At 37.8% G+C, this 23,990-nt stretch overlaps 3 protein-coding genes across 3 annotated transcripts; 1 reads left to right on the top strand and 2 right to left on the bottom strand.

Moving 5' to 3' along the window:
• Positions 1–530: 530 nt before the first annotated feature.
• Positions 531–9,300, bottom strand: LOC113056962 (mini-chromosome maintenance complex-binding protein-like). Its single transcript, XM_026223928.1, is given in 17 exon segments — positions 531–1,224; positions 1,311–1,399; positions 2,837–3,001; positions 3,561–3,694; positions 4,724–4,889; positions 4,995–5,112; positions 5,379–5,502; positions 6,116–6,279; positions 6,377–6,474; positions 6,711–6,865; positions 7,041–7,170; positions 7,273–7,365; positions 8,214–8,255; positions 8,335–8,475; positions 8,824–8,909; positions 9,085–9,094; positions 9,096–9,300. Coding segments are annotated over 17 exon segments (1,890 nt in total). The 5' UTR covers positions 9,144–9,300; the 3' UTR covers positions 531–1,097.
• A 428-nt stretch (positions 9,301–9,728) lies between these two features.
• Positions 9,729–18,009, top strand: sec23ip (SEC23 interacting protein). Its single transcript, XM_026223926.1, has 18 exons — positions 9,729–10,060; positions 10,764–11,278; positions 12,269–12,476; positions 12,739–12,932; positions 13,003–13,092; positions 13,181–13,301; positions 13,491–13,580; positions 13,672–13,813; positions 14,398–14,606; positions 14,769–14,866; positions 15,023–15,190; positions 15,270–15,365; positions 15,466–15,639; positions 15,750–15,905; positions 16,023–16,125; positions 16,219–16,404; positions 16,516–16,681; positions 16,772–18,009. The coding sequence occupies exons 1-18, from the start codon at positions 9,928–9,930 to the stop codon at positions 16,851–16,853; spliced, it is 2,931 nt and encodes a 976-aa protein (XP_026079711.1). The 5' UTR covers positions 9,729–9,927; the 3' UTR covers positions 16,854–18,009.
• Positions 17,602–23,376, bottom strand: csgalnact2 (chondroitin sulfate N-acetylgalactosaminyltransferase 2). The gene is made up of 8 exons (XM_026223927.1): positions 23,247–23,376; positions 21,677–22,589; positions 21,292–21,508; positions 20,223–20,324; positions 19,521–19,702; positions 19,193–19,287; positions 19,008–19,089; positions 17,602–18,788 (listed from the first exon to the last, which is right to left on the bottom strand). The coding sequence occupies exons 2-8, from the start codon at positions 22,326–22,328 to the stop codon at positions 18,496–18,498; spliced, it is 1,623 nt and encodes a 540-aa protein (XP_026079712.1). The 5' UTR covers positions 22,329–22,589; positions 23,247–23,376; the 3' UTR covers positions 17,602–18,495.
• Positions 23,377–23,990: the final 614 nt, after the last annotated feature.

Genomic DNA, 23,990 nt, shown 5'->3' with positions numbered 1-23,990 from the left:
TCATTTACAGCTTCAATTACAAAAACAGTTGGAGAGTATTTTCTCACAAAACACTACAGTGTCACTTAAGGAATGTTTTTTTTTTTCTTGCACTCTTTTTCTTGTGTGTTTCAGTGTGTGGCTCCTCCTAGTGAAGAGCTCTTAATTGATCAGAGTTACATTGTATTACATTCTTTACATTCAGATGCAGTCTGGGAGGCTTGACTTCTTCTGTCAGGTTATAATAGAGAAGAACAGTCTGGTGCTGCATTGTCTAAGACCTTCAACATGACTATGTCAGCACTGGCACTTTCAGGCCTTCGCTATTTTTAACTCTAAACATGCTGACGAACCTTCTTGTAAATTTTTTTTTTACAGCATGATTTTAATTCACTGTAATACACCAGAATAACAAGGTCCCTAAGTGTCAGATTATATTGCTATTGCCAACTGCATAATTGGTATAGCCATTGCTATAACATAATTCCCATAATTAGTAACTTTACAAAAAGGTCCCATTAGTTAATGCGTTAACTAAAAATAAGCAAAGCTTTTGTTACAGTATTTATTAATCTTTGTTAAAGTTGGTTAATAAAAATACAAGAGTTCTTTGTTAGTTCACATTAGCTTAGGTCCATTAAATGCATTAACAGTTATTTTAATGTATTAGTAAATGCTGAAATGGACTTAAATCAGCTGCATTAGAAGTACTTTTCATTGTTAGTTCATGTTAACTAAAGTAATTAACAAATAAAACCTTACTGTGAAGTGCTATCCAACATTTTAAACAAGACTATATATACAAAGTTCTCAAAACTTTATTTTTCCTAATACCCTCGTGCCATAAGTGTGAGTATTTGTGTTAAGGCAGTTATACTTTGTCACATAGTTGCATCTGCATATAAATGTTAATACACAATGCAAGTATCAGAACCAAAATGTAACAATTCAAACATTGAAAATAATCTTCACCAGTGCCTGTAAGCTTTCCCACGTTTAAAATGAAGTAAAAAAAATGGAAATGTACAAAGTCCAATGCCATATGAAAACATTAAATTTTTATCCAAAATATAAACAAGTATGGTAACTGTTGAAGTATATGAAAATAGTAATATATTTTAAGGCTCATTTCCGTTCACACATTTCTGCTGCTGTGTTCGACTTATTCTCAAAGCCTCTAGCTGCTTCGCTTTCATCCAGCCATCTCTGGAGAGTGTGTTCTGCCCATGACTTAATGAGAGCAACCTGAAACAGAATCCAAATGAATATTTAATTGGCTTCTTATGGTTAACATAACTAGAATAGTTGTGAAAGTGCAATTCAGAACTCACCTCGCAACAACCAGCAGCCTATGGAGGTCTTCCGCAGACATACTCTGAGGGTCATCTTTTCGCATCTCTACAAAGTCTTCTTCCACTGCCTACAGATCAAGAGTGCCAATCATGAAGCAAGAAATTTCATCACAATAAACATCCAAACAATTGTATACATTTGTTTTGGTTTTAAATTTTGGCTCTTTTCTACTGTTGCCTTTGGTTTTGGAGTTTAAGGGAAACTTATGTAGTTCCCACTATAGGATATCTCACCTAAAAATGAATTATTCACCCTCATGTCATTCCAAACCCATAAAATCTCCGGAACACAAATTAAGATATTTTTGATGAGAACCAAGAGTTTTCTGACCTTGCATGGTCAGAAGCACAACTACCACATTTAAAGGAACACTCAACTTTTTTTGAAAATCATTTTCCAACTCCCCTAGAGTTAAACAGTTGAGTTTGACCATTTTTGAATCCTTTCAGCCCATCTCCAGGTCTGGCGGTAGCACTTTTAGCTTAGCTTAGCATAGATCATTAAATCTGATTAGACTGTTAGCATCTTGCTCAAAAATGACCGATGAGTTTCTAAATTTTTCCTATTTAAAACTTGACTTCTGTAGTTACATTCTTTACTAAAAAAAATTTTCTAGGCTGATATGACTAGGAACTATAATCGAATAAATGAAAGAACTTTGCTGCCGTACCATGGGTGCAGTAGGTGCAGTGATATTACGCAGCCTGACGCAGATATTATATTGCCTGAAAATAGTGCCCAGCTAGTTTGTGTAGTTGCAATGTCTTTATTCAACAATTTATTCTCTTCAGTGTCAATCATCGCCACACGTTCATTTAAGTACCACAATTAATATGTTATTTTTGTTTTCTACACGCACAAAGTATACTAGCTTCTTAAAATTGCAGATGAACCACTTATGTCACATGGATATTTTAACAATGTCCTTGCTACCTTACTGGTTCTTGAACATAGTTTCATTGCTGTCTATGCAGGGCCAGAAAGCTCTTGGATTTCATCAACAATACATAAATTTGTTTACTGAAGATGAAAGAATGTCTTATAGGTTTGGAATGAGGAGTAATTAATAACAGAATTAACATTTTTGGCTTAACTATCCCTTTAATATGCAGCAATATCATCAATTGAACTTTGCTGACTAAATTGTAACTAAATTGTGCTCGATAATGACAACCGTCTTCTGTAGAGCTGCTTTATAGCTGAATTGAGTCTGTTTCATAACGGAATCAACACTGAACAGACTGGAACTGAACTTACACCATTGCCTTCTGTAAAGATGCTTATAGCTGAATTAATCTCGTTTCATAATTGGATTAACTTTGCACTACTATTGAACTAAACAATCAACACTGAATCTTCTGTAGAGCTGCTTTACAGCTGAAATTGTATTCATTTCACAATTAAAGAACTTTAAATTGGTATCTTATTACTGTGAAGCTACTTTGAAACAATATGTATTGCATAAAGCACGATTAATATAAAGGTGACTTGACAAAATCCTGACCTTTGTGATCTCATCCGAAATAGTGTAGTTCAGGGCACGAGCCACACTCAGATAGATGCGATACTTGTTGAGCTGAGATGGAGCCTGCGCCACCTGCACGGCACTCAGGTACTCCTCCAGGTTAGGTGGGTTCAGCGTGGGCCGCAGGTGAACCTGACTGTCAGACTGAGAAAGCAAAGAAGAAAATCACTGCAAGGACTTGCATTTTATAATGTGCCTCATTTTTAAAATGACTGAGCTCTGGTATTTCAAGTTCTCATTTGTAGAAATGTCAGAAGCCATTAAGGAGTTATGAAACTACTCCTAATAAATCTTCAGTGCCTTTTTGTACTTTGTAAAAAAACTGTGTATCTGAGCATCGAGCCATTAAATAAGTGGCCTGTCCTGGCCTCTCCCTCTAATGTCCTTGTGATAGAGTTGCACCATGGCAACTGGAGAGCTGACGTACAGGAATAGCACAGCACATTCCACAGACTGTTAGCATCACGGCAAAGCCACGATTAGAGCCCAGCCAGGGAGCTGACGACAACCCTGTGGACTGTAATGGAAATATTAGGCTGTCTTTACAACTGCCTGAAGGAACCAACTCCCATGGGAGAGGCATTCAACAAAGTCATTTTCACCTGTTGGAAATTAAGACGCCGGTCTCTCGAATTCAGCCAAATACATGTGGGTAATATTTTAATAATAAAACACTGAAGAGACTCAGGCCTGATGTTCTTACCGGGAGGAGCGATCGGCCCTCAGATGTGATAAGCACGTTAATATTGCAGGGGAATTCCATCTGGTGGTAGTTGAAGTCGTAATCAACCTTCTGCCAGGAGATCAGGTTCCCCAGCGCGGTGATGTTTCGCACACCTACACCCAGGACAGACAGTACACAAAGAATTGTGTCTCTATGAACAACACGCAAGATAAATACAACGAATGAACAACACAGAGCAATACAGTCTGAAAGGAAATGCCTGCTGCTGCAGAAAAGGATGTTTACTCTTCCTTTAGGCACGCATCGGTCTCTGCCAGAGATTGTGTACTGATATAAACAGAGAATGACAAGGTTACTGATGGCAACTCTCAACAGCCATTTTAGGACTGCTCTATGCCTGGTCAAAATTCACTATGCCGCATAAAAGCCAGACTAAATTATGCCTGCTCTGACCCATCTCAACATAATATTAAAGTATCAAAATATACAGTGGTAACGCCTCTCTAAATGCATTCATGCCACCTCTAAGCAGCATTAAACAGTCTGTGTAAAGACACCTAAATGCCCCTTCAGAAGCAATTCAGTGCCACCTCTGCAGTGTACATTTTGCACAACACCAATAAGGTGAATGTACATCTCAGTATAAATAAAAGATGGGTTTGTTTGTTTTTTAGAAATACATGTCAAAACCACAGGAAGCCACTTCCTGTCAAACACTACACTTGTTTGACACGAGACTGCTCATATGGTAGTCCAAAAGTGAGAGATCACCATTTCTTGAAATGAAAGAGTATAATCTTTTCACATTGCAAATTATTTAATCAGCAATACACTTAACAATTTGAGTGAAAAGTTGAACTGAATTTTTTCTAATGTCTCTCTTTTGCCACTGACAACATCACTGAATGAACTCCACATGTTTGTGTGAAGTCTAAAAACTGATGATCATGTGCTCCAGCCTGACAAGAGAAGGATCCACAGATCATTTTGAGCTTTAACGGACGAAAGAAATTTCAATCAGACTGAGCTCAAATGGACTGATTGAATCTTTTCAAACCGACTGAGCCATGGTTATGATTAAAAACAGATTATTGGGTTGCATGTATAAGTAACCAAAGTAGTGTCAGACTTTTGGACTCCTACTGTACTTCTCTTTTCCCTGCTATAATCAGTGCTCTCACCTGTGGCGTCCAGTTGGCCCTGCTCCAGCTGTGTCTCATCCAGAAACAATGACGTGTTGTTGGCCAGCTGAAGTGTGCCACTCACCAGGCGGTTAGCTGTGTAATCTTTCCGGGGCACCATCCTCTGGTTGTTCATGTTATGTAGGCTCATGCATAGCCGGTATGACTAGCAAGAAAGGGGAATCAACTTTCAAAGTAGTAGTAATGGAAGCTACTACTATTAGAGTAATATAACTTTAAGATTTAGAAAAGCACAAAATCGATCATTTACAGATGGCACAAGCTGTTGGATGACTTTGTAGAGATGCTCAGTGTATGGAGAGCTGTGAGGACATCCACTGAGATTCAAGGTGAATTTGCCCAAAGGAAGAACATCCCGTCTGCTGTATCTACAATAAAAACACTTTATGATGTGTAGTCTGAAGGACTAGGATTAATTAAGTTTGCATATGAAAGCTCACTCTCTTTGAAGTGGAAAATTCTCTCGAAACTTGTGGCAAATAGATGGCATTTCACACAAAGCATGCCACAAAAGCAATATTAATGCATTAAGTAGTGCTATAAATTAAACAGGGACTTATGTTATGAAAAGGCTTCAATGGTAGTCAGACTTCAGATATTTAAAAGAGCTACTCAATGTTAAAATGAGACGTACACATTGGAGATGAGATGGAGAATGAGGTACTCTGCTGCGAGGGAATCCCCCATCAGGACATGTGTGAGGTAGGTGAGCAGCTCTGCTCGGACCGAAGCCAGTTCCCCAAGAGCACCACTCAAATCTGAAGACAGCATACACAGACATACATCATCAACAACTGTTTGAAGAGCAGGCTCAACATTAGAAAAGTTCAATACGAATAAGTTTGATTCTAAATAACTCTGATACCACAGCAAAACAATTGCCTTTTTATTATTTCATTAATAATGTATTAGTACTTACTACATGTACAAATAGTCAACAATTAAAAACTGTGATTTTTTTTAGTTATTTTCATAATCATGACAATACTTTTTTTATATTAATGACATAATAGACATTGGCACTTGTCAATTTAACTATTGTGTTAATGTTAACTAAAACTATTAAAAATTCTCATTTACAGAAACAAAGCTGAAATAAAATTAGACAAACATTACATGAAATTCTATATAATTTGACAAATACTGCCTTGGCAGCTAACTGATACTAAAGTCAAAGTAATAAAATAACACTGAAATAAACTAATATTTAACTGGTACATAAATTAAATCTAAATGCAAATATAAAAAAATATATATATAAATGACAAATGAACAAAATTACTAAAACTTAAAAGGAAAACTGAATAAATAATACAAAATTTAAAAACAGATCCTTATCACAGATCCTTATAAATGATGTATTGTGTTCACCATTATTCTCCGGTGCACTAGAGAGCAGTAGTGGGTTGTTGTGCACAAGAGACTGGGCATACAGCATATGCAGTCGCGGTACGAGGGATGCTGGCGGGCTGTGAACTCTTTGCTCCTCCACAGTCTCCATACCTTCTGTGGGGTCCAGCAGTGAAGACGCCTCTCTGAAGACATGAACCAAACAATACATTACAGTTTAACTTTAGAGAACCCCTTATTGCAATTACATCCCAATTCATCCCAAAAAGACACCCAGACTACCTCTCATCTGCAATCACGCTCAGGGCAGGGTCCACAGAAAGGATGCCAAATACTTCCAACATGTCATTCAGTTTGAAACTGTCCCAGTCCTCATACACCTGCAAATTACAGAGGATGGCCGAGTTACATGGCTTTCTGTGTGGGTGGAGAACAATTCAATGGAGCGAACCATCATATTATTGAAAGAAAATTACAATGTTAACATGTGCTTGCTCAAGACAACTTGATTATAGTGTTAGTCTAAAAAGTATGCATTAAAAATGACAATCTATGAAAAAAACTATTTAATTGAGAGTGTCAAGATGATGGTTTACGATCTAATGAACATTTAAACCTTAACAAGACAGGCTGGGCCCTTTTCTCCAGGCAAAGGGAAGTTGAGGTCCAGACTGGATGTGCAGTGTGACTGAGACGAGTCGTGGCTGGGAGCTTCTGTCTCCTGACGCTTCGACTCAGTGTTACCATGAGACTCTGTAGAGCTCTGAGCTCCTGTCATGACAAACGTAAACATTGTTAATTTTGAACAGGAGATAGATGAAAGAACAATTCTAAGAATCTAAACTAATCTGATCTTGAACAAAAAGATAGATGGAAAAAATGTCTGCATACTGGAACTGCATTCTTCATTCTTCATGGACTGATGAACTTCATTTTTCCTTCTTACCTTGACTAACATCTTTCATCTGTTGGGGCTGCGTGTCCATCTCGTTGTCCTCTTCATAGCTGCGCTTATGCCTGTTTGGGACAAAGGAAGTGGAGGGCACCACTCGTGCCTGATTGGTACCTGCATAGCTGTTCTGAGCCGTTAAAGATAGTTTAACTTCCATACTGGTCAATAATAATAAAAAAAACTTACTTGAAGTAAACAATAGTTTCTGGCTCCATATAAAGGATATTTCTTTGGCCCATTGAGATTCTCCTGGGATGGGGACACAATAAAAAGTCTGTCTCTCTGAAGTAACTGTGTTTCTTGAGTTGAAGTCCACCTGCTGTTATAAAAAAAATCCAGTTGCTTATCTTGGTTTAACTCTTATATTATAAATAAATAAATGTATACATTTAGCACATAACAGTTTATTCAGGCTAACACTTTTTACCTAACGTGTCCCCTGGGAATCGAACCCACAACCTTGCGCTGCGAACATAATGCTCTACCACTTGTGCCACAGGAACACTATTATATTATGTTGCAGGTCAATCTGCATATTTCATACTGACATTTTACACATACGCGTTAATCTATTATGTGTTTTTTTTATATGCCTGCAAAATTTTGGTTAAATATTTCTATTACAATTATGAAATTTGCAGGTCAGTGTTAGAGACAGCTATACAGACCCAACATAAAAACTTATATATATATATATATATATAGGCCTTTTTTGTATTTATTTTTTTGTTTTGCTAATTTTTAACTACCCTCTGGGGGTATTTACATTTATGCATTTGGCAGATGCTTTTATTCAAAGAAACATTTTAAGTTAGCGTTTATAATATAGCGTTCATAACATTCACAGTTTATGAACAAATAGAATATGTGTGTTACCGTTTTAAAAATCATATGTTCTCATGTTTATTTTTTGTAATATGTGAAAAGTATTCATGTTAAAGATTTGCGGTTTTACCAGTTTCTTTTGGTTGGCTTTTCATATTGTGATTTTTAATTATTTGCATTCAAATCCACCACGGTCAGAAAAATCTAACCCAAGTTTTGAAAATAATGTAACATGCTTTTAACACACCTATAAATTTGCTCTGAAATATGACACATCTTCTTTAAACCAACTATATAAAGAATGGTCTGTGCTATCTGTTTACAAGGCAAATATTTACTCACCCCACCCTCTGTGATATCTTTGTATTTTCCACATTTCACCTGCTGTAAGGACAAGTTTAGAAATTATTCAGACAATAATGGGGCAAATGCACTTCTATCAGGCAGGCTTAGAAGTACGTACTTTAGAGTTAGATGTGGGATCATTCGTCTCATAAACACCCATGAAAAATTCTGGATCAAACATATCCTGAACCATGCAACGAAATTTCACGAGGCTATTAGGCTTCAGGTAGTGCAGGGGAACATCATTCAGAGATGGAACCTGGAAAAAAACAGAAAAAGAATGACACCAAAGTCAAACAGGTGAGCTTGAGGACTGATCTCTCACTAAAACCATTCATTTTATGGCTAATAATTAAGACAATCATCACAAGCCCATATTTAACTGTGCACAGCTGTAAAAATAACATGCTAGATTACACCCACGTCAGTTTTCATGGCAAAAGAACCCAATTATTGCATAACATTGATGTCATCTGTCAAAACAGCTCCACATATCTGCACACAGTGGACTAGCCACTAGCCTAAACATAAGCACACGTTTATTTCTTCAAGAATACAATTTAAATCCATTCATGTGTGTCAACATACTAAAAATCTCAAGAGTTACCCATGTATGAGCGTCGTTTATCTTCAGTTTCTCTTTGAAAAACTCCACAACTTTCTTCTCCCAGTCTGGACTGGAGTTACTCTGGGCTGTAGGAGCACAAAGCATAGTCACATGTTAGAAAAGTAGTTTATACATCGATATTTAAAGTGTAATGCTGGCCAGTACATGTAAACTGATTTACAAAGCGATTCACATGCTCTTCTCTGAACTAACGTTACATGCATTAGTTTTAAAGAACATATTTTGACTGCCGTGTCTTACCAAACAGTCCCGTCAACAACACCCAGCGGGTTATTGATCCAGTCATGAACCGTCGGCATCGCTGTAAGATTTTGAAACACACAAAATGTAAAACGAATACTCCTTTGACAAGTACTATAACAAGCACGTTCCAGAGTTCAGCGGTGCACAAAACACCGTGGCGGGAAAATTGCGTCACAAAAACTACCATGTGACCAGGGCGCAGTGCCCTCAGATCCCCGAGAAGACCAGACGGTAGTTCACCGATATGTACAATAACTCTATAAAAAAAAAAAAAAACTATTTGTATAAAAAAAAATATTATTATTCTTCTTCTTATTATTATTAAATAAGTTAAACGAAATTAAAATATGTTAATAATAGCATATTTATAAGTGATTTGTGTATGAAAATGATTTCCAGAGTTTCCATAAAATGCCTTAAGTTTGACATTTATTGAACAAACTTACGTTTGTACATATTTGAAGTAAAATATGATGAGCGCTTGAAAGTGAATGTTTTTTTGGTTTTGTTTGGAAATGTTTTTATTTTCTAGCATCTCGTGTTTATTAAAAGAAAAACGAAAGCAATTACACTATCGATGATGTGTGTCATCGATTACTTTTGCCTTGGTACGTCAACGTCACACCAATCTCTATACCATGTGCTATGCGTCAGAGCAGATTATCATATGAATCTTTTATACTATCAATGAAGTGAAGATCTGCGAAAAATCTAGAGATCCCTTTGATCTCTGTGGTGACGAACCAGGAAGTGCTGTAAAAAAAGAAAAGAAAAAAAAGGGGAAAAAAAGCTCTGCCTGTTCCGACTGGAGGACAAGCTACGTGTAATATTTGATTGAAAATGGCTGACAGGAAAGCCAATAACATCCCCAGCAGCAGCGCAAATCTGCTGTTTTCAGGGGCTCCGGAGTTCAACTTCAGCTTGCCGTTCATACCGGTCAGTCAGGCCACCGGCCCCGCGGTTTTATCCGGAGGTGAGCTTAGAAACACTTCAGATGAGCTGCTTTAGTGGCTAGTTACATTAGCTTTCCTCTATTTTCAGCAAAAAAGTCTTTGCTTTCTATGATAATAAGCGTATGATTTCTGTAAGATTATTTTACTCTGATATCCAGTAACCCTAAACAATATTTTTTTTTCCGTTGTCAAATATGTTGCGAATTTTTTATTGATTTTATTTGCTTTATTAGTAAAAGAACAGTTGCAGTAACACTAATGTTTATATACGTGGCAAAAATATGTCACAACAGGTAACGTAGCATTTACGGTGTGATATTAATCATAGGTCACTACTCAAACGTGCCATGAGATAACATTATCACTAACTATTCCCTTAAATCACCTGTCATCAAACCTAAACTCAATTCAATTGCATTAAATATTGTAGAAACCCAGAATTATCTCATGTACCTTTTAAAGAACCATTACTGCTATGACTAAGTTTTGCTAACTTTTATTTTAAAATTTGAGTGTTTCTATTTTTTTAGGATGATTAATTAAATCTGGGGTAGTATTACAGCCTAGATGCACACTTGTGTATTTTTTCTAAATGTTTTTAATAAATAATATATTGAAAGCTCATAAAGCTTTAATGCCATTTGTTTTTTATTTATTATGTTCTGATAAAATAGTTATTTAGACTAATTTCTGTGCATTTCTTTCATATCTTCCTCTGTAAAGATGATGCCAGTGAAGTTGGAGAAGAAGACAGTTTTCTTGGTCAGACGTCATCAGCAGCTCCTCAAGCCTCCACGTTCAATTATTTTTCCAACACGACTAACAGCAGTGACCCGTTTGCATTTATAGGGCAGCAGCCATGCCCGCCACCGGCCGCCACCGTCATACCATCAACAACAGGCCCGTCGCCTGCATCCACTGCAGCTAGCCTGCCTCTAAACCCACCAATATCTCACATGAACCCCGTTCTGCAGTATGGCAGTGTAACTAATCAAACTCCTATGAGTACATACACTCATCCACCTAATGCACCGACTCCTCCTCCTCCTCCTACCCAGAGCTCCCAGCAGTCCTATAACCCATACCGTCACAATGCTTCCAGTAGCAAAACTAATCCGTACCTCATGGCTCCTGAATTACAGCAGCAGCCCCCCAGCCAAACACCCCAGCATCTAAACCCCTATTCTCAGACCACCCCTGCTCCCTCGTTCCAGACTCCACCCACAGCATTCAGCAAGGTTGGTCGTGTAATGTCATATTTGTTTTTTAATCACTATGCGCTTAAATATATAGTTGGAAATAAGAGGGATTTTACTGGCTCTGTTGCCACTATTAGTGCTGTTCAAAGTCTACTTGGCCAGTAGTGGATATTTTTATTTGTTCCTACTCATTTCCTGCTTTGTAGATCTAATATTCACAAAAGTTTCATACTGTAAAATACAGTGCTATTTTAGTATATATGTGCCCTTGTAGTATTTATTAATATTTAGAATTAATAGGTTCTTATATTTTAAGTTGCGATTGTAGTTTTAGTAATTTAGGATTTTGTTCTTTTGTCATGTTTTTCTTTGTTTAAATGATTTTTTAAATTCATTTTAATATCAATATATAACTATAATTAATTTAGTCATTTAAGTACTTCAAATTATTTCACTTAAACATTTTCATTTATGTTTTTAAAGTTACGTTTTTCATATATATATATATATATATATATATATATATATATATATATATATATATATATATATTTTTTTTTATTATTTTAGCTTTATTTTTCAGTAGCAAAAACATTTTAGTTAACAGCAGTGGCATATATATATATATATATATATATATATATATATATATATATATATATATATATATATATATATATATATATATATATATATATATATTATTTTTTTTACCAGATTTCAGTTTAGATTTTTTTTTCTTTCTTTCAAAATAGAATAGAATTTTAATATTGTCCATTTGTGGGTTGTCAGCTATAACTCAATTATCAAATCAGATTTATATAAACTAGAATATGTACTATATACTGGTACTGGTTCAACCTGAAAAATAAATAAATACATAAAATAAAAAATAAATACATAAAATAAAAAAATGCCATTTTAAGCAATCAACTGTCTTTTTAAGCATGTTTAAGAAAACTGGCATATTTTGTAACAGTTTTAAAAAGGAATTGTATTTTGTCTTTATAGTGTTTTGCTATTTTTCAGCCTCCCCCAACACAGATTCCACCACCCCCTACAACGGCCAGCATGACCGGACCATTAGTTCCTGCAAACTCAATGGTGCCATATGCATACAATGTTTATGAACCGGTTCAACCTCACTGGTTCTACTGCAAACAAGTGGAGTCAAAGATGGTCTGGCTTCCCTTTAGTATTCTGGATTCCATTCGCTTGGAAGAAACATTTAACTCTGGTAAGACAGAAAGTGTTTTAGTCAAACCCACTTACATTGGCAGGGATGACTCTACAAGGCTCTGCCAGTATTTTAATATTAGTTCTCAGGCTTTTGATGTTTGACGTCTGCTGTTTAGTTTTAGGATAACTTAGTTTCAGGCTCAATGGAACTGCTTCAGTCACTGTAATTTAATTTCTTTGAGATTAACTGGATTGTGTTTTTCTGTGTATGCCAAGAGCACATGACCACTCTTAGTCTATTTCCAAATGTGTTGTTTCAGTTCAGCCAGATCCAGAGAATGTGATAGTGTGTACGGACGGAGGGCGCTATGACGTGCAGCTGTATGACCGTGCACGGACTGCCGTGTACTGGGAGGAAGAGCCCACTGAGGTCCGCCGCTGCACCTGGTTCTACAAAGGAGACACAGACAGTCGCTTCATCCCCTATTCAGAAGACTTTAGTGAGAAGCTGGAGGTTTGTGCACCCCTATACATTTTTCTCGACAGTATCAGAAGACAACTTTTAACTGCTCGATGTTAAACAGGCAGAATATAAGAAAGCTGTTACCACTAATCAGTGGCACCGCCGACTGGAATTCCCTTCTGGTGAGACCATCGTAATGCACAATCCAAAGGTACAACATTATTAAATGTTTTTAGTAAGAATATAATCTAGACAGGACTCACAGTTTTGTAGCATAAATCTGATTGGTTCCTCCTCAGGTGATTGTGCAGTTTCAGCCGTCTGCCATGCCTGATGAATGGGGCACGACACAGGATGGTCAGACCCGACCTCGGGTCGTCAAGAGGGGTGTGGACGATGATCAGGATGAAGTTCCTGATGGTAAAAGCATCTTTTAACCATTTATCCACTCTAAGTAATTTGTTCTGGTATTTTGCCATTTAAAATCCTCTACATTTTAAAATGTTTCAAATGCAAACTGTCATACAGCCCTCAACCTCAAGATATTTTTTTAAAGGAGAATGCATAACATGCCAGAATTATTGAAGAATATTGTGTTTTCCCGTGTAGGTGAAATGCCTCAGGTGGATCATCTGGTGTTTATGGTGCATGGCATAGGCCCCGTCTGTGACCTGAGGTTTAGGAGCATGGTCGAGTGTGGTATGTTAGATAAAAAGATAAACATTTGAGTTCAAAGTCTTGATTTAGGCCATATATTGGCTCGGTGTGAATGTAGACTTTGTATTCCCAGTGGATGACTTCCGCAGCGTGTCCTTGAAGTTGTTGCAGAGTCATTTCAAGAAGGCCCGTGATGATCATCTGATTAGTCGTGTGGAGTTTCTGCCTGTGCACTGGCACACAGCTCTGCATGGTGATGCCACAGGGGTTGACAGGTACAGACACATTCAAGAGAGGGTTCACTGGAAAGCTGTATATGAGCCCTAAATCTGACCCTTCAGCCACCATAATATATATTCAGTTATATTCAAAGCATACATTTATCATTCAAACGTTTGTGATCACTTTTTTAAACTATTTTATTTATATTTTGTAAATATTTTTGATAAATTGATCAAAAGTATTTGTAAAGATATTTATAATTTTTGTTTGTGTGTATGTATGTGTGTGTGTGTGTATGTATATATATGTATATGTATATATAAGAAGTTTCTTCCAAAAACATGAAAATAATCTTACCCACCCCAAACTTTTGGATGGAATTATAAGTATAAAACACATTAACTGGTATTAAATTAGCTTGTCCTTCACTGGAAAAGTGATACAAAATTTTTGCCTCAATGTACTCTTTCTTAAGAACTTGTTTTGCTAAGGTTACTGAAAAAATGTTGTCAGGAAGTTTTCCTTTCTTCTTGTTGCTGCTATGACCTTGAAATCTCCATACTGTTCTGCCTAGTTCAAGTTGTCTGTATTATCATAAACGTCTTGTTTTGTCTTTTATGTTTTTAATCATCACTAGGAGGATAAAGAAGATTACTCTGCCCAGCACAGGTCGTTTGCGTCACTTCACTAATGAAACCCTCTTAGATGTTCTCTTCTACAACAGCCCAACCTACTGCCAGACCATTATGGACACCGTGGCTGTTGAGATCAACCGCTTGCATGCTCTATTCATGCAAAGAAACCCAGACTTCAAAGGCAGAGTGTCTGTGGCTGGACACAGCTTGGGTGAGGATCCTTTGCTTCTACAGAAATCTGATTCAATGTCTTAAATCATAAACCTTGAACGTCTATAAGAGCTCACTGATAGTATGCAAAAACACCATGCACTCTATTGAACTAAATGTATATTTTTAATTTAATTTTTTTTAAATTTCCCCTCATCTGTAGGCTCTTTGATACTTTTTGATCTGCTGTCAAATCAGAAGACTGGCTCACCTTCATCAGGCCCAGTGACCAATGGAAATGCTCCGCCTAATGTGAAACAGGTATCAATACATTACAATTTTTGAAGATGACCATAAAATGCCTCACATTAATTGAACTGGCATATTAAAATATGACATGGCATTCCTGGAAGCCACCATCTGTGGGTGTTTAAGATGACTTCTTAACCTTATTTGAATGATTTTTCATTGCTGTAGGTAAGTCCTGTCATCCAGACCAGTGAAGTGCCTACTGTAGCAGCTGCTGAGGAAGAGTCTAAAGAGGAAGAGGAGGAGATTGGCAACCTGGCATCAGTTCTGGAGATGTTGGGGTTGTCTGAATATTTGAGCACTTTTGAGACCGAGAAGATTGACGTAGAAACTCTGGTGAGAGCTTTTGAAATCTAGTTTTTATTAAAAACCGAGTAAGCATCTCATCACTGCTATTTGTCCGTCTCTGTTGCAGCTGTTGTGCACAATAGATGATCTGAAGGAGATGTCTATTCCTCTGGGGCCACGTAAAAAACTGGCCAATTTTGTCAAAGAGAAGTCTGCAAAACAGGCAGGTTTTCAATCGTCTTTATATTACATCTGGGATTGTTTGCACTTATTATTTGTCCAGTTTCGTGTGACACTGTGAAACACATTTGTTTATTTGGCAGGCGGCCCGAAAGGCTGTGAAAGAGAAGACTGTAGAAAAAGAAGAACCAAAAGAGACCCAGCCTCCTGTTCAGACGGAGCCCACGCCAGATCCTGCCCTCAGCAAACTGCCAGTGGGAAGGACCATGTCCTCAATCCATGTGGATTACAAGTATTTTGAAATAGGCACAGGACAGGTAAGACTTGCTAAATTGGTCTCTGGATCAAGAGGATAGAAGGAAGGTATTTGGTCCGAACGTGATATGTGAACATGCTCTAGTCTACAATCATGACTGTTTCTCTCCAGGTGTCGGTGGTTTATCATGCTCTTGTCTTTGAACCGGTGAATTTCTTTGCTCTCGGTTCTCCCATCGGGATGTTTCTGACAGTGCGTGGGGTGGAGAAAATCGAAGAGTCCTACCAGCTTCCCACCTGCAAAGGGTTCTTCAATATCTATCATCCAGTGAGTGGTGTCTTAGCTTGTCCAAAATAGTGTCAGTATAAATGAAGAAAAACGAACACCACAATTTTGAACTTTTAACATTCTGCAGCTAATTAATGAATGTTATCATGCACTCAGCTGGATCCAGTTGCATACAGAATTGAACCCATGATCTTACCAGACATTGAGCTGGAGCCGGTTTTGATCCCTCATCATAAAGGGAGAAAGAGGCTTCATCTTGGTATGTATTACACAATTATTATTTTTTTAATTGTTCTAAAAACAGTAAATAATTGAATAATAATTGATAGGATTTTTTGTGTCTTGTGTCCAGAATTAAAAGAGAGTTTATCCAGGATGGGCTCTGACCTAAAGCAAGGCTTCATGAGCTCTCTGAAGACTGCTTGGCAGACTCTGAATGAGTTTGCCCGCGCTCACACATCGTCTGTTCAACTGCACGAACAGCTCGCCATGGTCGCCAGTCAAATTAAAGCAGAAGAGGAAATGCAGCAAGGGGAAGGCAAGTTAACCACAGTTTATATCCTCTTAACTTTTTTCATTGCATCATTGCTCCGGTTCACTGTGCACACTTCAGCTCAATCAAAATCTGAATCTCACTGTTTGTTTGCAGAGGAGAATAAGATGGTTGAGAGTCCTGAGCCCCAGAAGGAGGAGGAGACACAAGTTAAAATGGGCATGCTGAATGGAGGGAATCGCATTGACTACGTCCTGCAAGAGAAACCCATCGAGAGCTTCAATGAATATCTGTTTGCACTCCAAAGTCATCTGTGTTACTGGTATGTGATCTTCCATAACAATATCATTGTGTAATAATAGCATTACCGTCATGCTGTGTTTTATAAACACACTTTTGTCTATTTCTTCAGGGAATCTGAAGATACAGCTCTGCTTCTCCTCAAGGAAATTTACAAGACCATGAACATACACCCAGATCACTCAGTGCATTGATGTAATGGCACACTAAAACTCCTCAGTCATCACAAATCACATTGCTTTGAAGATAAAATAATATTTTTTAAACCGTTTTCAACTCTTCATCTTGGACTGTCTTAATTTAAAATGAATACACTTCTATTGTTCCATGTGTCTTAAATTAAGAAATGGAAGTCAATTAGTGGATTTCAATACCACCACAAGGGTTTAAAATGCCATTTTTATAGCTTAAATTATAGAGTTGCGAATGTTTGAGTGCAATTGCAAATGGAATCAAATGGTGTTAACAGAAACTTTATTATCTATAGTTAGAAATAACTATGCTATGTAAAAACTACAAATAACAAATCCTAATAAACTGAACTATTATGAGCTGGTTTGTCGATTTGGCTTGTCAGACCATTTTACAGTTCTCTTCAATATATTGGGATATTTAAGAATTGATATTAGCTGGCACATAGATTTCACTCCCAAAAATTCATGACAAAACTGCTGGGGATCAAATGGCAGGTTTACATTTCAAGTTTAAACTGCTGTACTACATCATGGTTTATTTCGGGGACAAAAATCATTAACAATTCTTAGTTGTATTCCTTTTATTTAAAAACAAACAAACAGTGGAACTCAAGATCCTGACCAATTTTAGGCTCCACAACAGATAGCAATGGTTACCTGCTGCTTAAAGTTGAAATAATACATAAAGTCTTCATCAGAATTGGTAGGTTCAATCACAGAAATGTCTTTTAGGGATGTGGGGTGTTTCTTTTTTTTTTCTCACTACTTCCACAGATTCATTAAAAGTGAATGCAAAGGCCAATGTCTTGAAATATCAGAGCCTGCAACATAAAGCCCTGACTGTTAGCGCTATGGCACTGACCAGTGTCCTCACACATGGTGCAAAGGTTAAAGTTTGACACATGCATTAAAATGCATATCGGGTCCGAACACTTGGAAGACTTTTCCCGTAATCTGAATACTATTCCAACAGAGACATCGGCTACAGTACAAATCCAGCATGGCAAGTTTAACCACGTCCATCTGTGGATGATTGTCCCTTTTTGCAACAGGTCTCCATTTTTGTCACAGCGCATAATTTTCAATAAAAATAATATACAAATGTAACGTATGGCTCTGTCAGTTATTTGCAAAATAAAAAAAGACATGCTTTTCCCAATTCCCATTATTAATCACTTCGGTGTAAATCATTTGTAAAAAGATCCAATCTGTTGCATTCAATTCATTAAGACAACTTAAATTTACAAATAGTTTGCACACACTCTTTTTAATGAATGAGGCCCTACCAATTTCTCTGCATTTCAGCTAATCTTCAGGAACTCATTTCCCCAGTGGCACTGCTCATTATGCACACATGTAGTTAATAAATCCAAAAAGTCCTTCTAGTGCAGAACGCCTAAAATTTAAATTGGCATTAAAGCAAACTATTCCAGAATGTAGATTAAAGTCTCATTGATGTAAACAGGTTACGTAGTACCTATCAGTACCATCCTCCCACCACACAAAGTCTTTTTTGCGGTCATAAGGTCTTCAGTAATCCATGGATGACTAATTAGAGTCGACTTAAGTTAGTTTATATCAAAAAATGTCTGTTTGACCCATTTCTTCATTGCCATTATCAACAATGTTGTGCTCTGTTGATTCATTCTGCTGGTCTGCTCTGGGTTTTGTAGGCCTGCTTTCGAAGGTGAGTCTCGATCTCCTCCCTGAACACCAGCATGCCCAGGTGAGAGTGTGACGCCTCGTTCATGGCCTTGGACTGGATGCACATGCGGTACTGCTCTGGGGTCAGTTCATCTGCGCACAGCTTCTCATGCCACAGGTGGAAGAGGCCTGATACAGGAGTGCGGATCACAATCTGATCACTCCGTAGGTACTTCCTGTACAAGTGCACATCTTCCACACCCCAGCCTTTCACTTCCAGATCAAATCCCCCTAGAAAAGGGGAACCTTGAGTTTATTTATATGTAACAAGCAAAAGATCTTTCAATTTTAAACTATGCCAGAAAAATGTATTATTTGACTTCACAAGAAGATTTACTACAATAAAACAAATATTATTGACATATTTTAAACCGCTCTTTCGTCTATTTTTGCTGAATTTTTATTATAAAATGTAAAACTTTTCCCACATTTAAATCCACACTGACTTACCAATGCTGAGGAAGTCAGAGCGATACTGACAAGTCATGCCAAATCCAAAATCCCTCCAGAATCCGGCATCTTTTTTATGAATCTGTAAACAGCATACCATTGCATTATTCACTTTAGTATAAGTAGAAAGCCATCTATTCGACAAACATGCAAGTTCATAGAAAATAAATCTTGATGTTACATACCAGCTGAGTCTCAATGGGAGGCGGAAACTCAAGATTTCCATAAACTATAGCTGGATTGTACAAACTGAAAACCACTGGATAGAAAACTCGTTTTCCTACATGGAAAGGAAAAAATTATCTTCTATTATGAATTTATTGTGAAATATTTAATTACAAATATTGAGTTTATTTTTACTGATCTCACAAACATGCAAAACAAGTCCATTTCATGAATTTATTTGCTACACATACACTACACCATATAGTGCAATCAAACAACAGCGCAAAATGAAAGAAATACTAGATGTTTAATACATTTTCAGATAGAAATGCTTGTTAAATGACAGACCTGGAGCTGTATTGAGACGACAAGTGCTAAGAAATTCCAGTGTGAAGTAGATGTCGACATCACAGAAGAACATCAACACATCACCCCCTTTCTCCCACGCGTGAGCTCCGATGTCCAGACCCCGGCCGCGTGAAAACTCCTCATCCACGGGGATCAGGGTGTAGTTACTGAAGTTTTCCTCACTGAATACAAACAGTGGAGGAAACAAAATGAGGTTTAGAAGATGAATGCCAAACTGAAGGGAGTAATAACACAGTGTTAAAACTACTCTACTGTTTATGAACCAGAGGTCTGTAAGAGGTTGTGCTGCTTAATATTTGGGTGGAAACCCTGATACTTTTATGTAAAGAAAAGTTCAAAAGACCAGAAATTTGTAAATGTCTTTCCTGCCACTGACAGATTTAATGCATACTGGAAAAAAGTATTAATTTCTTTAAATAAAAATAAATGAAAATCTTACTGACCTCAAACTTGGTAATGTTCTTACCGGTAAACAGATTACATGCCTTACTCAATAATAATAATAATAAAAAAGCAAGCATATTTCCTGCTAGTCAGAAAAGAACATTTTAATTGGCTCACTAAGATGGGTAAACAGCAAATTCCTTTCCTTTCAGTTTCTCCATTCAGGATGTTGGCAAACACAGAATGTTTCAGGTATGCTATGCTCATAAAACTTCTGAATATTTGCAGAGCTCAAACCTGGACATTTTCCTCAGAGACGCCTTCACCTCCTGCAAGCCCGCTTGCCCAAAATACACCACTGTGAGATGCACCCGCTTATCCTGCTGTACACAAACCTCCCTGCACACAGAAAACACAGTCTGACCACAACATTTCCAAAACTCCCAAAGAGAAAACTGGCTCCGTGTTGCTGCTACCCACACATTTTTAGAAGTTTAACCATATTATTTGCAGCACACAAAAGCACACTGACACACATTCTCAGATATGATCCCAGAATCTCTCTTACATGCTCTGTGAAACGTTTAGTTTGAAATGTCAATAAGAATCCGCACAATCAGGAGTTATGTATGCGTAAAAATGAAACATTTCCCACATAGATTTTGCAAACTGACGCAACTTTGAAAGTGATTTCTGTGTAATCTGTGCTTCATATCTCATTTAACTTTTGACATTGGATCTTTCTGCTGTGGAATTCATCCAAGTTTCATTAGCAGTGTGCTGCAGACATGATATATTTTTAGGCCGAAACCTAGAAACAAGTTTAGAACTTCCAGTTTCAGTTTCCTAAAGTCAAATGATTTTTGGTTAAATGCCTCAAATATGTCCTGCGGTTAACAAGCCCCAAAAAGCTCCCTTGTGATTATAATTGTGATTGCTAATAACTGGCTTAATTAGACTACAGAGGTGAATTGGGGACATAAACTCATTTACTCACTAGCTGCTTCTACAGTCTCATTAGCAAATTCTTGCAAACTATGCAAACTTTCAGGGGTGGTGTTCTTTAAATAAAGATGTTATGAAAGAGTTGTCTGAATCTTAATGGTGGAGAGGCTGAAGTTATCCGACTATTTAGCTTTCGACTTCTGGCAATTGCACTTGAGCTTCACAATTCATAAAATCGTTTATCTGTGAAGACTTGTGATGAAAAAATGTGTAAGAATCAAAAACGTCTGTCTGTCATAGAGCTTGTTTTCTACAGTTATACAACAGCTAATTGAAATGCTGATGATGCCAACTTCCATATAGCCTACAAAAACATCATTACTGCAAAAAATGAGCACAAATTCTAAAGCGACCGCCTCACCTGAAGTTGTGCAAGAACTGAACAAAGGCTTCAGTGCGGCCTGACAGTGGCACTATGATGTTAATGATGGTGCTGGCGGTGTCTACAGACGTGCTCCTCACTTTCATGAGGGGCCCGAACGGACGAAAGAGGGTGATGTGGCTGTACTCGTGGGAATTCTCTTTAGCAAAGTAGAGCTCATACAGTGTGCCTTTGTCCCTCTCGGTCCTGTAGAGTCCTGCCAAGAATAGCAAGTACACAAGAGCAGCTCGAATTACTGGGCAAGGTTCACACCACCATTATCATTCTCAAACACAAACAGGAGCTGTTAAGTACACACAAATTCCTAGCCACATGGTGCGCTAAGTACATAAAGCAGCATATACGTCTTCTGAACAGCTTTTACCTTCAAAAAAATGGCTTTCGGTGAACATCTGCCTCTGCATGGGGATGTTGTCCTCCTGTCCGTCATCTTCCTCTGGGTTATTAATAATATCCAAACCTGCTTCTATCACCTCGACCAGCTCATCCCTCCGGTCCTTCCGCACAGGCTTCTCCTCAGGATGGCGCGTCAGGCCCATCTCCAGCTGGTACACTTTTGTGGTGGTGAAGCTCTCGAAGGGCACCAGTGCGTACTCGCTCGGCAGCCTCGCTCCTGTATTCACCTCCGCCTTCTCAATTTGTGAGTGCAAGTACTCTAAGAGGTCACCAGGCTCTTGATCTCTGCCATCGATCAGGCTCTGGGGCCCGGGACCCTCCTTTTTTTCTTGAAGTACCCTCAGCTTCTCGCTCATCTCTTGGAGTTCTTGTTTGAGCTGCGCGATCTGCCTCTTGAGGCTGGCCGCTCGGCTGAGATGTCGCTCTTCCTGCTCCTGCAGGAGAGCCTGGTAATACTCCTTTCCATACGGATCTCCTCCAAGGCCAGGAAGCACCCGGCTTACATCCGCAGGCGGCGTACACTCCAGCAGGTAAGCAAACAGCAGCAGTACCAAGAGCAAAAATATCCCCAGGAGAAGCCAGCGCGCCCGCCCCTGCAGAGGAAGCCCCCGTCTGGGCATATCTGAGAGGCAGGGGGCTCTTTACCAGCCACCGTTTTGCATTCCCACCCTGACAAGATGTAACCTTTAGGAAGGATGAAGTCTTTCACATTAATCCATTCCCAAGTGAAGAAGGGAGTGCGGGAGTAGTGTCACATTTCTCTTGTGATCATGCTTACAGCACACTGAACATGCTCAGATTCCTCAGAGATGTGTGAATATACTGTTGACAGACGGGCATCCTGCTTGCACAATATTCCTCTTTTAAGAGAAATAACATACCTAAAATAAAGATGAAAATCATTCATGTTTTCTTTATCAGTATATTTAGTCTAAGCACAGAAAAAGAGAAGAAGAAAAAAACAGTAGACCAGACTATGATAAAAGATATATACAATAATTTAACAGCCTGTAGGGTCTTGCTGTTTATCTTCAAAAATGTTAGTTAAAAAAATTATTTAACCATATTAATAATGTATAATCTACTGTGCTATCTATTTATGATACAAAATTATATTGTACAAATACACACACATATACACGCACACATACATATATATGTGTGTGTATATGTGGAATTAATATATTATTAATTTGGCGATTAGCCGTGTAATAAGCGAGGTCGGTGTCCTGTTCAGATCCTGTTCACACGCTGTTGGTGTTTATTTTGCCGACTGAAGAATGTACGTTATTCCATACACTGTGAGAAATTCATCGAAAGAAAAAAAATGCACTCAAGAAATACTAATCAAGTTTGAAAATCAGCACAGAAATACAGCTTTATGCGCAAAGGGAAACATCTGGCTGATTGATTCATCAGCCTAATGAAAAGAGATAAGTAAGGAAAAAATCGCACAAAGAAAATCTACCAATATAGTTTGTGGCAGAAAATGTCGAGGTTGAAGTTGTTTAATAAACACGGAACTGTGGGACACTTACCTCGGTAGTTGTGACTGTATGATGCTCTCGGTAACCGCTTCTTTATGCAGCTGTTCAATAGAATACCGAGCATAATAAATGTGGGAAGAGAACGCCACGGGGCAATGAAAGAGGAAGCACAATAAAAACGCACGTCACTTCCGCTACGAGCCGCAGAATGGCAAAATAAAAGCCCTCCTGCCGTCTAATCATTCAAACCATAGACTGTATAAAAACAGGTTAAACCCCATGGTTAACAAAAATGCACCATAATTATGCCTGCTTCGAAGATTAACCCATATCCTTTCTTTAAAATTGTATTCATGTGTTCATGCTGCTGCACCACTTTGTTTCTACTCCAGCAGAAACGTTGAACGTGTGTCACATCTTGGTATTACCTAATTTAAATAAATCTTCCCATTTCCATTTAATTTAATTAAGTAACTGATCTTTCCTCAGGCCACCAGGCTCCCTAAACTCAAATTCAGCTTCTTCTACATGACTTCACTTAATTATCAGTAAGATACTTAATATACTGACATTGTCACTAGCATACATCATTTTCTATACTTTCTTTACTACCTCTAATCCTGCTATGTAAATACCCTGTACAATAATATTTTGCACATTCTTCTCTTGTACATCCCTGCTCACAATATTTATACACTGTCCTACACATCTTATTCTTTTTATCTTACTTTTTCCATACCATATTTATATATACTTTTCTTGCGTTTGTATTCTTTAATAATTGCACTGTCCCTG

The sequence above is a fragment of the Carassius auratus genome, chromosome 38, assembly GCF_003368295.1.
Source record: "Carassius auratus strain Wakin chromosome 38, ASM336829v1, whole genome shotgun sequence".
Taxonomy (NCBI): domain Eukaryota; kingdom Metazoa; phylum Chordata; class Actinopteri; order Cypriniformes; family Cyprinidae; genus Carassius; species Carassius auratus.
This window is presented reverse-complemented; position numbering and strand designations above follow the sequence as displayed.

Coding starts and splice junctions, on each gene's coding strand:
- sec23ip (XM_026223926.1), top strand. CDS start 9,928: ATGGCTGACAGGAAAGCCAATAACATCCCCAGCAGCAGCGCAAATCTG. Junction 15,906..16,022: donor TCTTCAATATCTATCATCCA/GTGAGTGGTGTC, acceptor TCATGCACTCAG/CTGGATCCAGTTGCATACAG. Junction 16,126..16,218: donor GAGAAAGAGGCTTCATCTTG/GTATGTATTACA, acceptor TCTTGTGTCCAG/AATTAAAAGAGAGTTTATCC.
- csgalnact2 (XM_026223927.1), bottom strand. CDS start 22,328: ATGCCCAGACGGGGGCTTCCTCTGCAGGGGCGGGCGCGCTGGCTTCTC. Junction 19,288..19,520: donor TCGTCTCAATACAGCTCCAG/GTCTGTCATTTA, acceptor CTTTCCATGTAG/GAAAACGAGTTTTCTATCCA. Junction 18,789..19,007: donor CTCTGACTTCCTCAGCATTG/GTAAGTCAGTGT, acceptor CCCCTTTTCTAG/GGGGATTTGATCTGGAAGTG.